The sequence below is a fragment of the Diabrotica virgifera genome, chromosome 1, assembly GCF_917563875.1.
Source record: "Diabrotica virgifera virgifera chromosome 1, PGI_DIABVI_V3a".
In the NCBI taxonomy this organism is placed as follows: domain Eukaryota; kingdom Metazoa; phylum Arthropoda; class Insecta; order Coleoptera; family Chrysomelidae; genus Diabrotica; species Diabrotica virgifera.
In genome coordinates this window covers 129,298,674-129,318,771 of record NC_065443.1, presented here as the reverse complement: position 1 = coordinate 129,318,771, position 20,098 = coordinate 129,298,674, and the positions used below count along the sequence as shown (strand labels likewise).

The 20,098-nt window shown below is 35.2% G+C and overlaps 1 protein-coding gene across 2 annotated transcripts in view; it reads left to right on the top strand.

Annotated features, from left to right (window-relative positions):
- Positions 1-20,098, top strand: part of LOC114332030 (transient receptor potential-gamma protein) — a 673,697-nt gene that overhangs the window by 266,865 nt on the left and 386,734 nt on the right. For both annotated transcript variants that reach the window (XM_050644362.1, XM_050644358.1), the window contains exon 6: positions 236-397. In XM_050644362.1, coding sequence (XP_050500319.1) covers positions 236-397 — 162 coding nt within the window. The remainder of the gene's footprint in view (positions 1-235; positions 398-20,098) is intronic.

Here is a 20,098-nt window from a genome sequence, read left to right as displayed (position 1 = left end):
ATAGAGGATCTTATAATTCGATTCCAGCAATAAAATTGCTGGTAAATAACTTTTCCATGAATTTTGCTAATTAGCCCAGAGTATAGACCGTATAAAATAAAGTGTAACACGCCGGCACAGTTTTTAGGGTAGAGTTTAATCACTAACCTATATTAAATTTAGGTTAAAAACTTCCTGACCTATCAATGACCGAAGTCTGACGAACTCCTTATAAACTCCTTTTTTGAACTTTCAGATGCGGCTGCGATGAGTGCGTCACTTCTCGGCAAGAGGACTCTTTGCGGCACTCAAGGAGTAGGATCAACGCGTATAGAGCCTTAGCTTCCCCGTCCCTCATAGCTCTATCTTCCAAAGATCCTATATTGACTGCGTTTGAATTGTCGTGGGAGCTACGCAGGTGAGGCAAAGGGGAATGTGTTTGCTTTTAAATGTAAATATGGTATATGAAGTAGAAATGATTGGTATTTAAAAGTCGACTGACACAACATTTTATATAGTCCATTCTTTGACGGTTTTTGCGGTAAATTTTAAAGAACCGCTTGGATTGACTTGAAACTTGCATACATATAGATAATATGTCAAAGAAAAAAAGTGATATTGTGCCGATGTGTGCTTCTGCTCTGGGGGTGGGTACCACCCCTTTTCGGGGGTGGAAATATTTAACCTTAAAATAACCTCGAAAATTGATAGATATTTCAATTCTGAGTAAAAAATCCTATATACGACTTTTTGGGTAAATTGATATTTAGCAAGTTATTCACGATCGAAATTGATGATTTCCTACATGAAAAATGCATGTTTTTGAGTGGATTTTCAAGAATATCTCTAAAATTATGCATTTTTACAAAAAAGTCATTATAATCAAAAAGAAACCTATTAAATTAGTGAATGGAGTGGTGTTCTTTAAACTATTATTGCAATAACACAACCTAAGTTACAGCCTACTTAAAATCGGGGTTTTTTCGAATTAACCTTGAATCAAACATTTTATCATTAAATAACGCAAGAAATAGAGATTTTTAGAAAAAAATGATGGAGACATATTTTAAATATTTTACTGATACTTTTAAAAGGTGCTATGATAAAAGTGATTTGAATAAAAAATGGCCGAGTTATTACAAAAACAAAACGATTATGTCGTTGAAAAATCAAAAGAATAATTACTTAAATTGGTGAATTTTCCACAAAAATAAAAATTAACATTATTCCATATATAACTAGGTTTATTTATAGCCTGACTACGCGTTCTGAGATTTTAACCAGTTTAAAGTGCTTAGGTTTGAAAAAAATTTCAATTTGGTATTAAATTGTTTTTTGATATTTTATAAATGTTTTCCATTTTTTCAAAATTACTTGAAAACTAAAAGAAATCTGAAAAATATATATCAATACTAAAATGTAGTATTTTTTATACTAAAACTTATTCAGGTTTTCCAGTGTCTCTATGGTAAACACTGAGTGAGATATTTATATTTCAAGTTTGCACGTAAGTGTGAGAAGCAGTTTTCTAAGCTCTTTGAATCGCATGCTTTAAAAATCAAAGACCTAGAGAAAGCCAAGCTTCTGAATACTTTTAGCACTTACAATTCCCCATAAAATAAGCTTTAGAACAATGAAATATCTTGAAAATTACAGAAGTTATCGTTAAAAACCATATTGAAACTTATGTCGAATATTTTTAAGCGTTGATATAAGTATTTTATTTTTTTTTTAATGAAAAAGGCGCATCGCATGAAAAAAAGGAAAGATATATTTTCTGTCATAAATTAAATAAGTAACTCAAAAATGCTTTTTAATTTGAAATACCTCAGTGGCGTACTATTTTTTTTTTTAATTCAGACTAGTACCCGTATGCGCGCCAATGGTGAATATAAAATTCTTAATAGTAAGTCTGTCAATAAATGCGTAATAACTACCTCTTAAAACCCACCAAATTTCATTTGCATATCTCAACCGGTTTTAGAGCAATCAATAAATCTTCACTTTGTAAGAGAAATCTCAACACCCCGTATCTTGGAACTTCATTAGCTACGACTCTGGTTCTACTAGGTCTCCAAACTTCATACATGCACAGATTTTTTCAGTTTTTCATAATCTATATTTCTGCTCGGAATAGTTTTTCGATAAAATGCTTACTTTTTGAGTTATTTGCATAAAAACCGTCTAACAACGTGGTTCTTTTGTTGAAAAATGAACATATTCACTCGCAAATAACTCGAAAAGTATTGGCTTAGTGAAAAAACTTTATAGAACAAAATTTGCTTAGAATTAGTCAGTTTATCCATTTTCGGACTTATTTTGGACCTATATTTTTTCACCCCCGAGAAGGGGTGAAACTCACCCCCAGGGCAAAAGTACACATCGGTACTATATCACTTTTTTCCTTAACTTATTAGCTATGTGAATGCCAAATTTCATGTCAACCCAAGCGGTTGTTTAAAATTCACAGGTTTTGCAATATTTTACCGTGAGTGAATGAATGATCTAATAAATCTATTTGTAGGGGTAATTTATAAGGGTTGAAAATATTAAATACTTAATAAACTAAATTGCAAACATAAAATAAAGTTTAGATCACTACAAAATACATCATTACATAATTTAAAGTTACAAAATATTTTTTATACAAATTTTTATTTAGAGGGTAGTTTTTAAGGGTTTAAAAATAGTTATAAACTATAAAATACATTTCAATATGAGAAACAATCAAATTCCTATATTTAACATACTATTTAACGTACCTACACATAATTTAGATTTAAATAGCGCTTATATCGGCTGTTTTTAATTTTTTGTAAAAAAGGGTAGTTTTCACCCCTTAAAAATAAAAAGCACACATTGTAGTCATATCACTTTTGAAGAGAAGGATAAGATAAGCTTATTTGCAAAATGTCTTCTAAATCGGAGTGGTTCTTTAGAATTTAGAGGTCTTGCAATATTTTACCGTTAACGAACGTACTAATACTTATATTAGCATTTTTACTTTTTGATATAATGATACTATCCTAAATTTACAATCAAGATGCAGAAGAAATAAACAAACCAAGACACGTTAAATGCTAATAGTAGCAATCCCGAATCCTAATTTACAATGTATTTTTATGCTCTGTATTTTCTCTCTGATATGAGATTGATTAGCATATTCTTATTTCGATTAATTAACTAATTATTTTAATGATTACTTATGGAAACAAAACCAAAATTACTGGCAGGTATACTAGTTGGTGCGTATTTGTCAGCTCCAAACAAAATAGTTATTTTAGATAGTAGCTAATGAGTAAAAAATTTTTATTTTCGCATATATAAGTGTATTATAGTGCGTTCAATTATTGTACGTAAGTACTCTTTAAAATTATATAAAGCCAAGTTATTTCACTGGAATTTATTATTTATCAGAAGTCGGTTTGATACAAAAAACCCTAAACACGTTTATTCGTTATCTATAACGACATGATAAAATCACCTGTTGTAAGACAGGTCCGTATTTCAGGATTTACTTAGTTTTGAATAATAAATAAAATATGTCAAATCCGACTGCCGGGACTTCTGACTACAGGAGCGCCCAAATGGAAAACACTACTAAAACTTATTCTACTGCTTTGATTGAACAACAATTTCCAACAAAAGAACAAGCCATTGTATTCCCATCCATTGAAAACCTTAAACTTCAAGATTATCTGATTTCACTAGGAAAGTTGATCGAGCCCAAAAATATCCTATTTTCCTCAAGGCTTTCTAACAACAGAGTGTGTATGTACCTTGCAAACAAAAATGTTGTTGAAAATTTCATGAATAATTATGGAGGATCCATAGAAATTAATAACCAAAAAGTCCAAGCACGCAAACTAATCACTCCATCACAAAGGCTAATTCTGTCAAACGCTTGTCCCTCCATACCGCATGCTGTATTAATTCAAGAAATTGAAAAATTGGGCCTTCAACCCATGTCTCCCATGTCATTTCTCAAGATAAGCGCCGGTTTGCCGGAATTCAACCACATTTATAGTTTTAGACGACAAATCTTTATCACACCACCGCTTGCCCCAATACCTGAATCCATATTAATGAATTATGATAACACCAACTATAGAATTTATTTTGCACAAGATTCCTTGATCTGTTTTTCATGTAAAAGGCCAGGCCACACTGCAGCAAATTGCAAAACAATCCAAGAATCAGTTTCTGAAAATTATAACCAAAACCCCCACTCCCAATCATCTTCGCAACCCATACCTTCCGAAATACTTTCAACCAACCCCTCAAAAACTCCAACCTCACAACCAATTATCAATATAGATACAACCCAGTCCACACAAAATAGCTCAAAACGCAGTTTGGATGACATTGTTACACCTCCTCTAGCGCAAGATGATAATTCAGAAAACCAAAGTCTTGAACCATTTGTTAAACCTAATGTTGCTCCAGCTAAAAAACCAAAGAAAAGTAAGGGAAAGACTCCAACTCACGTACTCATGGAACCAACCAAGGCATTCATCTCAGAGCAAAACCCTTCATTTGTTCTTGATTTTGATCAAATATCCGATCTATTTGAAAATGTTTATGGTGCACAGGACCCAGTCAGCATCATAAAAAACTACACTAGCGAATTTGAAGCTTTAGTGAAAATGCTAACAGCAATATACCCGTATTTTAAACAAAGATCGATTAAAGCTAGATGTACAAAAATTAGAAAGAAACTATTGAAGCATTTACAGATGGCTTACTCGGATACTGAGGCATCAGAGACTGAAAGTGAGTTTTCTCAAGAATAGAGTCATGAACTTCTGTGACAATCCCAAATTTCAGTTTTATTTATTATAAATGGACTTCTCATCAATTTTGCAGTGGAACATTAACGGTTTCTATAATAACCTTCCAATGCTCCAAATAATTCTATCCAGACACAATCCAGATATAATTTGTCTTCAGGAGACTAATTTCAAAAATGAAAACATACAAGCTTTAAAAAAATTTAAAAATTACTGCAAAAACAGAACTAACCAAGATAAAGCCAGTGGTGGAGTAGCTATCTTTGTAAAAAAGTCAATTGAAACTACAGTAGTTCCTCTCCAAACTAATCTAGAAGCAATTTGCATTAAAGTTAACTCGAGTCCAAATATCTACGTTTGTAACTTATACTTACCTTCATCAACGCAAGTAGACTCAGAAGCATTAACTGAACTCTTACAACAAATTCCCCAACCCAGGCTTATTTTGGGCGATTTTAATGCTCACAACTTTTCATGGGGCTCTTCTACTATAAATACCAGAGGAAGATTGCTGGAAGAGATATTTGAACAGTCCAACCTTTCAGTCTTAAACGACGGCAGACCCACTAGATTTAATATACAGAACGGTGAATCTTCATGTATAGACCTTACGATATGCGAACCAGGTCTGACCCCACAGCTCACCTGGGATAGGCTGGATTTCTTGTATAACAGTGATCACTACCCAATTTTTATTCATAACAACAAAAACCAACGTGGACGGACATTTACCCCAAAATGGAATTTAAAAAAACCTAACTGGAATCTTTTTTCAAATTTAGTCGAAAGCAGTATGACCACATTTAAAAGCACCTCAAATATAGACGAGACCCTTAAGAACATTGTTACCATTATCACAGAAGCAGCAGAAAGAGCAGTAGGAAAAACTTCATACATAAAACAACGCAACCCCGTCCCATGGTGGAACCATGAAGGCAAAACAGCAGTCGAATCTAGCAAAAGAGCTTTTAACAAATACAAGCGCTACAAGACTCTCGAGAATAAAATTGAATATACAAAACAACGTGCAATAGCCAAGAAGACAACTAGAAATGCCAAACGCCAGTCATGGACTCAATATGTATCAACGTTAAATGCAAACACTCCCATGACTGAAGTATGGAACAAAGTCAGAAGAATATCTGGATTAAACAGCAATCAGAATATCAAAAGCCTCGAGAGAAATGGAAAGGCAGTTACTAGTAATACTGAGATTGCTAAAATCCTTGCTAACACATACAAAAACCGATCCAGTAATATTAATTATAAAAAATCTTTCATTAATTACAAACAACATGAAGAAAATAAGAAAATTAGCATTACTCCTAACACAGATGAACCGTTAAATTTACCCATTTCTCAATTAGAGTATACGGAAGCATTATCAAATATTAAAGAAACTAGCGCTGGCCCGGACGATATTCCTAGTATTTTTATTAAACACCTTCCAGCGAGCGCTCACAAACAACTTCTAGATCTGTTTAACATTATTTGGCTTCAACACAAATTTCCTGAAAAATGGCATGAATCCATAGTAATACCTATACAAAAACCTAATAGTATTAAGACAAGTCCCGAGTCATACAGACCGATATCTTTAACATGCGCCATGTGTAAGTTACTAGAAAAGATTATTAACAATAGACTAAGATGGCACTTGGAGAGACAAGATTTGATTATTCCAGAACAAAGTGGTTTTAGAGACCAAAGGTCAACTATAGATATCATAGATTTGGAGAGTGACATTTCTGAAGCATTCGCACTAGGGGGTAAATGTCTAGCGGTTTTCTTTGACATATCAAGAGCTTTCGATACAGCCTGGCACGACTATATAATAAAAAAATTACATAGTTGGAACATTCAAGGTCACAGCCTATTCTTTATTAAAAATTTCCTTCAAAATAGAACTTTCAGAGTTAGGACAAATAACATAACATCAGATATAATGTATCCAGAAAATGGTATCCCTCAAGGCTCGGTTATAAGTCCTACTCTCTTCATAGTGGCAATCAATGATATCCTCAAAAACCTAAAATCGCCTGTAAAGGCACGAGTCTACGCAGATGATCTTGTAGTTTTCTGCAAAGGTAAAAATATACAAAATATATTTCGTCATACACAGAACTTTATACAAGACTTAGAAATCTGGTCACAAAAAACAGGTTTCTGTTTTTCCGCTGAAAAAACTCGCTTCATCCTTGTTTAGGCAATACGTAAAGTATCCTTAACAATAGTAACCTATACTTATTGTACGGTTATAGAGTATATTCCCATAGGTAAGCTGGTTAAGAGTAGATAACGATTTTTCATATGTAATTTAAAGTATTATCTGCATAAATGGCACAAAGAATATTTGCTACGAGAGGTATATGGTTCAAAATGCATACAGTATCACGACTAATAAGTTATGTTCACATACATGTAGAGTACTTACAGTTTTATTCCTTGATGACGTGTCACATCAGAGCTCTGATTGAATTCCATAATCCATTTGGTTCATTTGTAAGGCACTCACTAATACGCTAAATAAATCATCGTCGATAATACTGAGCAGATTGAATTATCTGAGCGGTATAAAACGATAGCAAAAAAAAGCCGGTAAAATGCGGCCTTTTTACGAATAGCGGGAGCGTCGATAGATTAGAGATGATTCTCGTTAGGAAGCTTTTGACGATCTGCCCCGGCGAGGGGTTCAAATGCGAGTCTCAACAATAACCTGGAGTTTCCAGAAAGGTTACATAAATACTACTTGAATTTTAAGTAATCAGTAGTACAGGGGCGTAACTAATTATTTTAGTGAGCCGTGTATAATATATTTATTGTACATATTGCCGGGGGCGACAGGCGAGAGAGATGGCCTATATCACCTCGAAGAGAGGGGATTGGCAAAGATGTGCACAACGATAAGAAATGTTTGAAGAAATTAGAGTTTATATACACAAGGGGTAACAACGATAAAATGGAGGAAAACGATAAGTTTTCCCCCTAGGGATAGATTTTAATCTTCCAGGGGAATCACAGCGATTTTCGTAATACCACGAAGAAAATCACCGTGAGTAGTGTGAATCTTGACAGTACGAACTAGACCATCCTTACCAGGCAATACATCTATTACCCTGGCAGTTGGCCATAAGAGTGGAGGAGTACCATCCTCCTTCAACAGAACCAAATCCCCGATCTTGACAGGGTCAGTAGGGTCGGTCCATTTATTTCTTTGCTGCAGGAGGCAAAGATAGTCTTTTTTCCACAATTTCCAAAATTGCTGTTGAATTTTACTAATACGCTGAAAAAGATTCAACCTATTTTCAGGTATCTCTGAAACACTTGGTTCAGGGGGCGCGGTTAAACTTCTTTGAACTAAGAAGTGAGCTGGAGATAGGAAAGCGAAGTCATTGGCGTCAGACGACATCCTAGTGATGGGTCTCGAATTTAGAATAGCCTCGATTTGGCATAATACTGTGTTAAACACTTCAAAGGTGAAGTGGGAATTTCCTATAATTCGATAGAGGTGATACTTCACACTCTTTATTCCTACCTCATGGAGGCCGAATTGATGGGGGTTGCGGGGAACACCCATCTTGAAAGTTATGGAGTTTTGAGTACAGAATTCCTTAATCTGTTCCGAATTATTTTGATTTAAGAAAAAATCATAGAATTCGCGCATTTCATTTTTTGCCCCATGGAAATTTGTGGCATTGTCGCTCCAAATAATACTGGGCGTGGATCTTCTGGCAATAAACCTTTTCAGAGTAAGAATATAGGCTTCTGCGCTTAATCCTGTGACGAGTTCGATATGAACACATTTAGTGCTCATGCAAATGAAATAGGCTACGTATGCTTTGTAAAGCGGTGCCTTCCTCAAATGTGAGGACTTAATTAAGAAGAACCCCCCATAGTCCACTGAGACGACTTGGAAGGGTCTAGTGGGGAGTACACGATCGGGATGCATATCTGCCATCTGTTGAACAGAATTGGGTGTCATGAATCGGAAACAGTTTACACACTTACGAATTAAGCGTTTAATCTGTCTTAATCCGTCAATTGGCCAGTACTTCATTTTGACATACGAAAGTACTGTTTGCGCGCCTGAATGTAATAACTTATGATGAGCTTGAGTCAAGATTAGTTCTACAACTCGACATTTAGAAGGAAGTAGAATGGGGTGTTTTTGATTATACGATATGGGGGCGTGTCGGAGACGTCCTCCCACACGAATCAGCCCATCATTATGTTGTAGGAAGGGGTTGAGTTTACGAATGGCTTTATTGGTCACGAGTTTAGCATTTTTCAATTCAAGAATCTCTTTTTTAAAGTAGATACTTTGGATATACCTGATGATCGCGTGATCAGCGATCTCCATTTCGGGTGGCGTCAATATATCCGTATCTCGTGGAGAGTTATTTATTTTCTTTTTAATATTACTGATGAATCTAAAAAGATAAGCGACAATTCTTTGAATTTTACGAAAAGAAGAAGATTTAGCGAATAGATTTTCAAAGGTGTCGTTGAGTTCGTGATTTGTTGCTATGTTTGAGACAACTAACTTCCTTAATTCAGGAAGATCATCCTGAAAATGAGGAATTTGATGAAGAGAAAAATCGATGGGATTGTCTCTAATAAAGCTAGGTCCGCATAACCAGTCTTCGGTGGTCTGGGGATTATCAAAGACATTTATCCCTCTGGAAGCGGGGTCAGCGATGTTTTCGTGACTTCTGACGAAATGGAAATCACAAGGAAAAGTTTCCAACAAGGAATTGACCTTTTGAATTCTGTTTTGTACAAAAATGTTCCAAATGTGTTTTTTAGAAAGTATCCAAGACAAGGCAATTGTAGAGTCAGCAAAGAGATGAGATGAAGATATACTCAAATTTTTCTTGAAGATGTGAAAAAGTCTATGAGCCAGAGTGACTCCCAACACTATTCCACAAAGTTCCAATTTGGGGATGGTGAGTTTATTTTTTAGCGGAGAAATTTTGTTTTTAGAAGCGATAAGCCGCGACGATACAGAAAAGTCTGAGTATGTCGCTTTGAGATACACACAAGTGCTGTATATTTTTTCCGATGCGTCGGTGAAAATAATTAATTGAACATCAACAACTTTCTTTTGTAAAAGTAAGCATCGAGGTACCTTGACCTCTTCTATAGTTTTGAATGTCGATAAGAGGTTTTGCCAATTTTTCATAATGATGGGTGAGTCAATGGGTTGATCCCAGTCCAATTTCTGGGACCATATTTCCTGTATCAAGAGCTTAGCGTTCACAAGGACAGGGGATAACCATCCTAGCGGGTCATACAAAGTAGCAATGTAGGAGAGAATAGTACGTTTAGTAACAACATTAGCCAATTTGAAGATAGGAGTTTTAAACGAAAAGTGGTCGCGTTCTGAATCCCAGAATATGCCTAAGACTTTATCAGATCCCGTGAAGTTAAGACTGACTTCAGAGACGGGATTTAAATTGTGTTGAGACAGAAATTCTGAAGAACTGCAGTTCCACTTGTGGAGGAGGAAACCATGGGTTTCTAGCAAAGAAGTTAATTGTTCGAAAAGACAACTTAATTCATGAAGACTGTCAGCACCGCTGATCAGGTCATCCATATAGATAGATTCTTGCAGAACACTAGTAGCAAGTTCGTGGGTATGTTTGTTGTTGTCAGCGATGTGCTTGATAACTCTTTGAGCGATAAATGGGCTACTTGGGAGCCCGAAGGGTAATCTTTGAAATTGATAGCACCGTAAAGGCTGCTGAATATTGTCCCTAAAGAGAAAATTTAACAGAAATGTTTCAGTGGGACAAATGGCGATTTGTAGGAACATAGCCTTGATGTCGCCTACTAGTGCGAATTTAAACTGACGAAACTTAGCGAGAATGTCAAAAAGTTCATGTTGGACGACATAACCTTTGTCTATGACGTCACTGAGGGAGATTCCCGTAGACGATTTATTGTTTGGATCGAAAACTATACGAGTGGAAGTAGTAGAGTTGGATTTGAAAACGGGAAAGTGAGGGAGAAAGTAATTAGGTTTACCTGAGTCATTTAGCATTTTTAACGGCACTTGAATTATTTGTCCGTTATTGAGATATTCCGATATAATGTCCTGATATTTTTCCAATAAATCAGGGTTGAGTTGAAAACGTTTCTCGAGACTGAGAAAACGTCTTTTTGCCGAGAGAAACGAATTTCCCATGTCTATATCTTCGATAGGGAGTTTGAGATTGAGTGTGGACTCATATCGTCCATTGGGGAGAACATTAACATGTTTTACAAAATTAATTTCAGCGGGGTGATCTTTAATGAGATCGGTGTTCTGAGGAGCGGCTTCTTCCAGCTCCCAGAATTTTTGTAAATGATCGGATAGTTCCTCGTTGGACACTACCGGCTCATTTACGGCGGAAGGAGTGTTATGAGAACAACAAGTAACGAGAGAGTTTGAATAAAATTCCAAAGCCTTTTTAGTATTTTTCGACTTAAGAGCAAAGTCTGGAACTGACCCTGATATCGTGTACCCGAGTAGAGTGCGTTGAAGAACGGGAAGACCTTTTCCCAAACGAATTATTTCAGGTTGAATGATATCGTTATACAGGTCTGCACCGAGCAGGATACCAATTGGGGATGTTACATGGAACATCGGATCACCTAATGGTATCTCTGAGGGTATGTTTAGTTTGCTCGCCGAAATAGAAATTTGAGGAAGCGGATTTGTTATCTTTGGGAGTACAGAGCACGAGATGTCAAAAGGAACGTCGTTAGCGACAGCGAAAATTGTTGTATCTACAATAGATTGAGACGAGGATGAGGTGGAGTTAATTCCATTGATCCGTAATTTTCCATCTCTAGTGGTGAGTGACAGTTCCTTTACGAGGTCAGCACTAATAAATGAAACCTGTGAGGCCGAGTCTAAAAGTGCCTTTGCGAAGACCCTCTTGCCGCTAGGAGCGACAAGATAGACCTGGAGTGTGCTTAATAACACCAAATGATTATCAAGCGAGGCTGCAGATAGAGCCATTGAATGTGGAGTCGAATTTTGAAGATTAACTTCCGTTTCAGGAGCTCTAGCATGTGAGGGCCCCTGTTGTGAATTACCCTGTGTATGGGAGTTATTTGAGATAGCGGTTTTATTATGATTATTTGAGTTGTGTTGGCCAACAGCCGCGGAAGGGTTACTATGACCCGTTTTGTCGAAATGGAGCAACGTGTGATGACGAGATTTACAAACTATGCAAGAGAATTTGGATTTACACTGATCGAGCATGTGAGACCCAAGACAATTAATACAAAATTTATTTTGTTTGACAAAACTAAAACGTTCTTTAGAATTCAACTGCTTGAACTGAGGACAAGAGTAGATCGAGTGAGAGTCGTTGCAATAGGAACATTTCTTAGGACCTAAGCGAGGCGAAAGGTTACTGGTAGAAGTGTCTGAGGCTAGGTGTAAAGAGTGTCTGGAAGTAGTAGTCGATTTTGGTTTTGATTGAGATTGAATATTCTCAAGATGAACAACGCGTGTCTCGATTTCCCCTAGAAAATGGACAAAATCAGGGGTAGCTTGGCTACCACCGGATTGGAACTCAAGAGCCCTAATGGTAGGTGCGTCGAGTTTCTGAGTAGCGATATGTATGAGAAGTAAATGCAAGAGATCTGAAGGGGGCCTATTCAAGTTCAATAGGGCCTTGAAATTATTTGACATGACCGTATGAAAATTTCTTAATTGTGAGTGATTTGCGTTTCCAGAAATAGGAGGCGCATCAAGAATTTGAGAGATGAGAGTTTTGATAAGCGATTTAGAGTTGGCGTACCTTTGTGTCAGGTTATCCCGGGCTATTTTGTAATTGTCACCTGTGAGTGGGATATGCTCGAGAAGCGTCAAAGGCTCGGAAGTTAGAAAACTTTTGAGGTAAATGAGTTTTTCCAGATCACTTAATGTAGTATCAGATCCTATTATTGTATCAAAGGTCTCAATGAATGAATTGTATTCAGTAACTAAGCCACTAAATGGTTTTAACTGAATACGAGGGAGGTTTACTGTTCGTTGCCTAGCCATAGACTGTGAGGTTAGAGAAGAATTAGGGTCAAATTGGAGGGAGGGGGTAGCAGTCACATTAGAACTTTCAATGACCTCTAACCTTTCTTCCAATAGAGAAATTGTATCCAAATATTTATCAAAAACCACAGAGGAATCAGTAGAGGGGGTAGGTTCCTCGGGGATCGTCTCCAGCACATTTTGAGCATCGCGGAAAAGTCCGTAAGAATGTTTGAGTTGTGAAATTATTTCACGAATTTTATATTTGTTTAGAGAATTAAGAGTTGTGGGAACCGAATCAGCCAACTTGGTTATATCAAGTTTTGCGGTGAGCCTCTGTCGGTTATATTTTGATCGGTCAGCCATGTTGCGAGAATGTGAGATTAGATAGATTATTTGCAAATGTCTAAACCTATAAATCGATGCGAAAATGAGAGAATATGTACAACATATTATATATTACACGTTTAATAGTGTGAGATTGGCTTAATAGTATCACCCTGTATGAGCGCAGATTAGTATATGAAATGCAAAACTATAAAATTTCAAAATATATGCAATTTTCCAAAATGGGTATTTTTCAGCAAGTGTGAGACACCCTTAACAAGTATTTAAATTAATTAAATTGAAGGAAAAAACAATTATTTATTTTCTATAGTTTTCTAGAAGTGTAAAATGAGCTTAAGCGAAGCTAAATGTAGCAAAAACTTACAATTTATGCAAGAAAACAAAATTATTTTTAATAATTTTTGTAACCTGTGAACCAGGCTTAATCGGATTCAAAATTATAAATTTAATTTAAATCAAAAGGTTGAACAAACAATGTTAAAATTATAACACCCGTACTATCAGCCAAGAAATGAGTACACTTTTTGTATACTATAAACAGAAAAATATATTTACGAAAATAAAATAATGTAATATATGCAAATATTTTTTCATACAAACAAAACGACTCCTTTATTTGAACAAAGCAAGTAGTTTCTGAAATTGCACGTGTAGACCGGGCTTAACAACCTACCAGCTATTGTAGAGACGTGCTGGGTTAAATACTGAGAATTTGAGTGCAGAAAGAGAGGAATATTTTATTTTTGTGCCGGGGCGGCGTGGCTTGGAAATTTCCAAATGCAACAGAAAGACACTATAAATGAAAAACCGTTATTCTCAGAATAGAGATTATCAAAATATGCAAATACGAAGGACCTTGAGGATTTAATTAATAAATAATTAATATGATACGGCTCGATGGAACAGAAATGTTTAGGCAATACGTAAAGTATCCTTAACAATAGTAACCTATACTTATTGTACGGTTATAGAGTATATTCCCATAGGTAAGCTGGTTAAGAGTAGATAACGATTTTTCATATGTAATTTAAAGTATTATCTGCATAAATGGCACAAAGAATATTTGCTACGAGAGGTATATGGTTCAAAATGCATACAGTATCACGACTAATAAGTTATGTTCACATACATGTAGAGTACTTACAGTTTTATTCCTTGATGACGTGTCACATCAGAGCTCTGATTGAATTCCATAATCCATTTGGTTCATTTGTAAGGCACTCACTAATACGCTAAATAAATCATCGTCGATAATACTGAGCAGATTGAATTATCTGAGCGGTATAAAACGATAGCAAAAAAAAGCCGGTAAAATGCGGCCTTTTTACGAATAGCGGGAGCGTCGATAGATTAGAGATGATTCTCGTTAGGAAGCTTTTGACGATCTGCCCCGGCGAGGGGTTCAAATGCGAGTCTCAACAATAACCTGGAGTTTCCAGAAAGGTTACATAAATACTACTTGAATTTTAAGTAATCAGTAGTACAGGGGCGTAACTAATTATTTTAGTGAGCCGTGTATAATATATTTATTGTACAATCCTGTTTTCAAAGAGAAACGTCACAAATATCCCCAACCTAAGACTATGTGATGAAAACCTAAAGCGTGCAACGTCAATTAAGTTCTTGGGCATGACATTCGAAGAAACCCTAAGCTGGAAACTTCATATAACAAATCTGATGTTATCTTGTCACAAGCGACTAAATCTTCTAAAAACTCTGGCCAATAAAGAATGGGGTGCGGATCGCCAAACACTTTTAATGTTATACAGAACATTAATCAGATCAAAATTAGATTATGGGTCTACTGTGTATTCTACAGCGGCTAAGACGCTGCTGAAAAAACTTGACAGTCTTCACAATCTCGCTTTACGTATAATATCTGGAGCTTTTCGCACAACACCAATCGAAAGCCTGTATTGTGAAGTTGGAGAACCCTCCTTAGAAGACAGAAGAGTTTATTTAAGTGTAGCATACGCCGCGAAAATCAGGTGTAACTCAAAAAACCCTACTATACAAAATTGTTTTACAGAAAAGTTCCCAAATCTCTTCATAAATAAACCAAGAACGGCCAAACCCTTCTACGCAAGAATTAGAAGCTACTTAAATCAAATAAACTATGCGTTCCCAGAATGCTTTCCTTCCAAACTGTCCTCAATTCCTCCGTGGCAAATAAAGAACCCTCAGTGCCTAACACACCTCATTTCTTTCGATAAACATTCAACAAACCCACAGTTAATCAAATCCGCCTTCAATGATATACTCCGCAATTACAAGGAGTATACACAAGTATACACCGATGCATCTAAATCAAATGAAGGCACTGGTGCTGCAGTCATAACCCCAACATCAACAAATAAATACAAACTCCCTTCAGAGTACTCTATTTACTCTGCTGAATTATACGCTCTATACCAGGCCACCCTTGCTGTCAATGCGTCCAGTAATACCAAATATATCATACTCACAGACTCTCTAAGTTCGGTACAGTCAATCCAATATGTCTACCCATCTAATCCTTTGGTCATCAAAATAAAACAAGAAGTTCATACCGCTCAACTGAATGGAAAAATTATCATATTCCTCTGGATACCATCCCATATTGGAATTCAAGGAAATGAAGAGGCAGACAACGCTGCAAAAGAAGCTGCAACTAGTGATAGTGCGGAGTGTACGGAAACATTTACGAGTGCGGATGTGAAAGCGGCGGTCAAACGTAAAGTGCGGTATATGTGGGAAGAAAAGTGGAAAGTGTCATCGGCCAAGCTACGCGAAATTAAAAAATCGATAAAACCCTGGCCAACATTACCAACAAGTCGGAGAGACCAGGTAATATTAACGCGACTCCGATTGGGTCATACGCGATTAACTAATAGTCATGTGTTTTCCTACAAACAAGAACCAAGATGTGACAACTGTGAAGAAAAGTTAACAATCAAACATTTATTGGAGAATTGCGCAGCATTAACGCCAAAGCGCATATTGTACAATATACCAAACAAACTGAGTGACATTTTAGGCCTACAGTGCAATATGTCAAATTTAAAGAGGTTCCTAAGTGCAATTAACATTTTATACAATATATAAAAACACAAATGTAATAAAAATTATTGTTCACCACTATTGTTTCGCTAATAGCCAATTTGGCTGATGCGATTTTTGTTAATAAAAAAAAAAAAAAAAAACCAAAATTAAATAAAACTTTCCCATAAAACTTATTCTCAGGGCTAAATTATATTAATGTACAGTCGAACCAGCTTATTGGAATAGCCTTCGTGCCAAGCAAAAATATTCTTATAACCGGGATATTCTAATAACCGATCGTTGGTGGCTAGCCGAAATAAATGTACAGAATATACGTAATGATAGTACATACTATGTTAACATGTATGTGAATATGGTTTTAGGTCTTTTTATGTCAATAATACAGTAGTGTAACTATTAGGTACTTATTTATTAAAAACCAAATTGCATTATACAATGTGGATGCATACAGGAATTAATATGAAATGTATACAATATATAGATATGTAAATATTGTCTATTAAAATACACATAAAAGAGTTACTTATTTTGTCTTGAAAAATAATAGGTAATTTGTACTTGTTTTTTTTTGTTGCATAAACTACTAATCAGTTGTTGCTCTAAATTATAAAAATTAGAAAAATTTCCATTGGATTGACCCTCCAGAAAACTTCTTACCTACGAGCGGTTAGGATAGCCGACTAGCTGTTTCTAAAAATTTTTAATAACAGGCAAATGGGTGGCAATTTGTAAAGAAATTTGCAGACAGATGAAATTATTTTATGACCTGTGTCAGCGAAAGATTGAATTCGTACTCATAACAAAGTAATTAACTGTATTACTTGACAAACCCTAAAAATATATTAAACAGCATTATAGGCCTTCGACGCGTTTGTCGATAATTCATAATACCAGACATAATTTAAATTTTTAGGAAATTGTAGGTAAAAATGTATTCGTTGACTTGAAGAATATTCTATAAAGCGGTACGATCTTACTAAATCATGTTCCAATAAACGGATAAATTTATTAAGGAGTAAATGGAAACGTTTCGGGACCTCGAATTTTTATTCCATAAACCGGGATATTCCTATAAGCGGTACTCTAATAAGCGGGTTCGACTGTATTACCTTTAGTTTGTGGCTTCTAGTATCTCTAGTTGCTTACTTCATCCAGGACAGAACAGGGAAAATAAATATACTCAATGTCATATAAATTCTAAAAATATTATTTATTTATCCAATATACCATAAATATAAGATTTACATATATGCTAAAACTCAATTTTGTTTCTATTTCTTATCTAATAAATTAATCTTTAATTCTGCTATCTCCTTTTTTAACACAATTTTCATTTAAATAATTCTTTAGATTGTTCTTACCATTATATAAAAAAACAAAATTTACTTTTCACCCTTTTAATAGATTACTTATTACTTCTTTGAATTTATGAATTACTAAATGATGCTGTAGAACTGTTCAATGAAAAATAGAAAAATATGGTATATGATTTAAAACAACTCTCTCCTTTACACAAATAATCTGACTAACCTTTTTTCTCTTCTTTACTTCTTCTCTTGGATTGTGTAGTCCTCGTTTCTCTCGCATGTGCTCCTCGGATGCTGCGACTATCCTTCTCGTCCAAACTGCTTTACAAACAAACAACAGCACTCGCTCGAAATCTCTCCTTAGTTTTCTCTCTGCTCGATACCTTGTGCAATCCTGTGTCTCCTTGTGTCTCCTAGCCAATCACAAGCATCCTCCACACAGCATATCCCTACTTTCTTTTCCTAACAACAAATAGTATTGTATACAAAATTTATTTCTTGTCAATTTCTAGGAGATATTAAAATTATTTTTATTTACAATCTAAAAAAAACCTCTGTCCTAAACTAAACAAAAATGTTTACCATCATTTCTTTCTAGGAAATAATTTAGGAAGCACTGTCTATTTTTCAATCCACCGCGGTATACATTACCTTTCTAAACAGCCGTTGTGGTCCGTTCTGTTGCAATTTATAAAACGTTTGTAGAAACTTTACCACTAAAATTTTACTCTTCCGCGAAACACTTCTTACGGCTAAATTATTTTATTTACAAAATTTGACCATATATAGGGTCATGAAAATCTACGGTCTCGTGGTCTTTGACATAAAATTATTTTCAAATTCTTCCCATAGAAATTATTTAACAGTATATTAATTTTAACGAGGCCATTATTCTGTACTCGTATCGCGCACGTTTCAGTCTTAGACAATCTTTAGCATGAATGTTTCAGAAAGGACTAGATATTACATATTACGACATATTTTTTCTTTCTATATAAATCACACCACAATCTTTATTTTCTGAAAAAATTACAGAAGTTAATCCAATTATCTCACCTCCCTTAAAATCTTGATTTGTCTTAAAAACTTTCGTTACTACGCAGAAAAAGCGGATATCTGATAATTCCTCACGTAACATTTCCAGTAATTAGTACAATGTTTTCTGCTCTTATCTTTCATCCAGGACTTTCGGAAACCTTTATCGAAATCTAATGATTTATCCCTCTCATCCTTATTTATCGCTAAGTAGGTCATCTTTACCGCACATATTGAGCTTTCTCGGTGCTAGTTTTTGCGGAGCTCGTTAACCGACTATAATTCGACGGTTACATTAGTTGAAGAGCTAGCGGAGCTACGTTTTAATAGCTTAATATAACTTTAAACTGTTGGAGAAATTTAGTAATTGAATGTGGGTGAGGTTAATATTGATTAGAAGTTGTACATTTAGGACATATATTCTTATCAAACTTATCTCCCCTTAATTTAATTTGAAACTGTATCTAATTTAGAATATATTTTTACTACATGTCACTGTTTTGAAAATGAGGAAAAAAGAGAAAAATAAAATTCACTAATATTAGACAATCTTCTATAGAACAGAGATATTTCTTATCTGGTTGAGAGAATCGTAAGATTGAAAATACAGGATCATATTTCAGCACTTCATTAAAGAAATGGAAATAACGGGAGGAGTCAGGCAAGGCTGCATACTGTTACCTCTATTATTTAACGCTTATTATGAAGGTGTAATTCGAGAAACGAACATAACACAGTCGGCATAAGAGTAAATGAAGTCTTAGTTAACAACATCAGATATGCAGATGATACAGTAATAATAGCTGATAGTTTACAACACCTGGAAAGACTCATGAGTAAAATAGTAAGGTGTAGTAGGGAGTACCTACGGGATCTATCTCAATTTTAAAAAGACGAAGTTTATGAAAATTAGTAAAAACAACCATAATACTAAAAAAAAAGTTGGTAGTAGAGGTCCAGCAGATCGAAATTGCAAGAAAGTATTACCTAGGAACACATAATAGAAAATAATGACTACACTGCAATAATAAAAGTCGGAATCGAAAAAGCACGTTCTAATTTTATGATAATGAAAAAGGCCCTATGTAACAAAAATTTAACATTAGCTCTTAAAGTACGCCTAACAAAATGTTACGTATACAATATACTATACTATGAAGTGGAATCATAGACGTTAAATCTAGAGACAATAAGACGACTTAACGCCTTTGGAATGTAAACCTATAGAAGAATTATCAGGGTTTCCTGTGGGTAGATAAAGTTACGAACAATGAAGTACTGAGAAGAATAGGTAAAGTTGAACTTATAATTAAAGAAAGAAAGCTACAGTATCTCGGACATGTGATGTGGGTCGAGAAGTATGGCATCCTGCGACTCATAATGCAAAGAAAGATAGATGGCAGAAGAAGCATCGGAAGAAGACGAATATCATGGCTGAAGAACCTGAGAGAATGGTTTGGATGCAGCTCAAAACAACTATTTAGAGCTACTGTCTCAAAAATTAAAATAGCTATGATGATTGCCAACCTCCGTAGCGGAGATGGCACCTGAACAAGAAGAATCTCAGCACCCTTCAC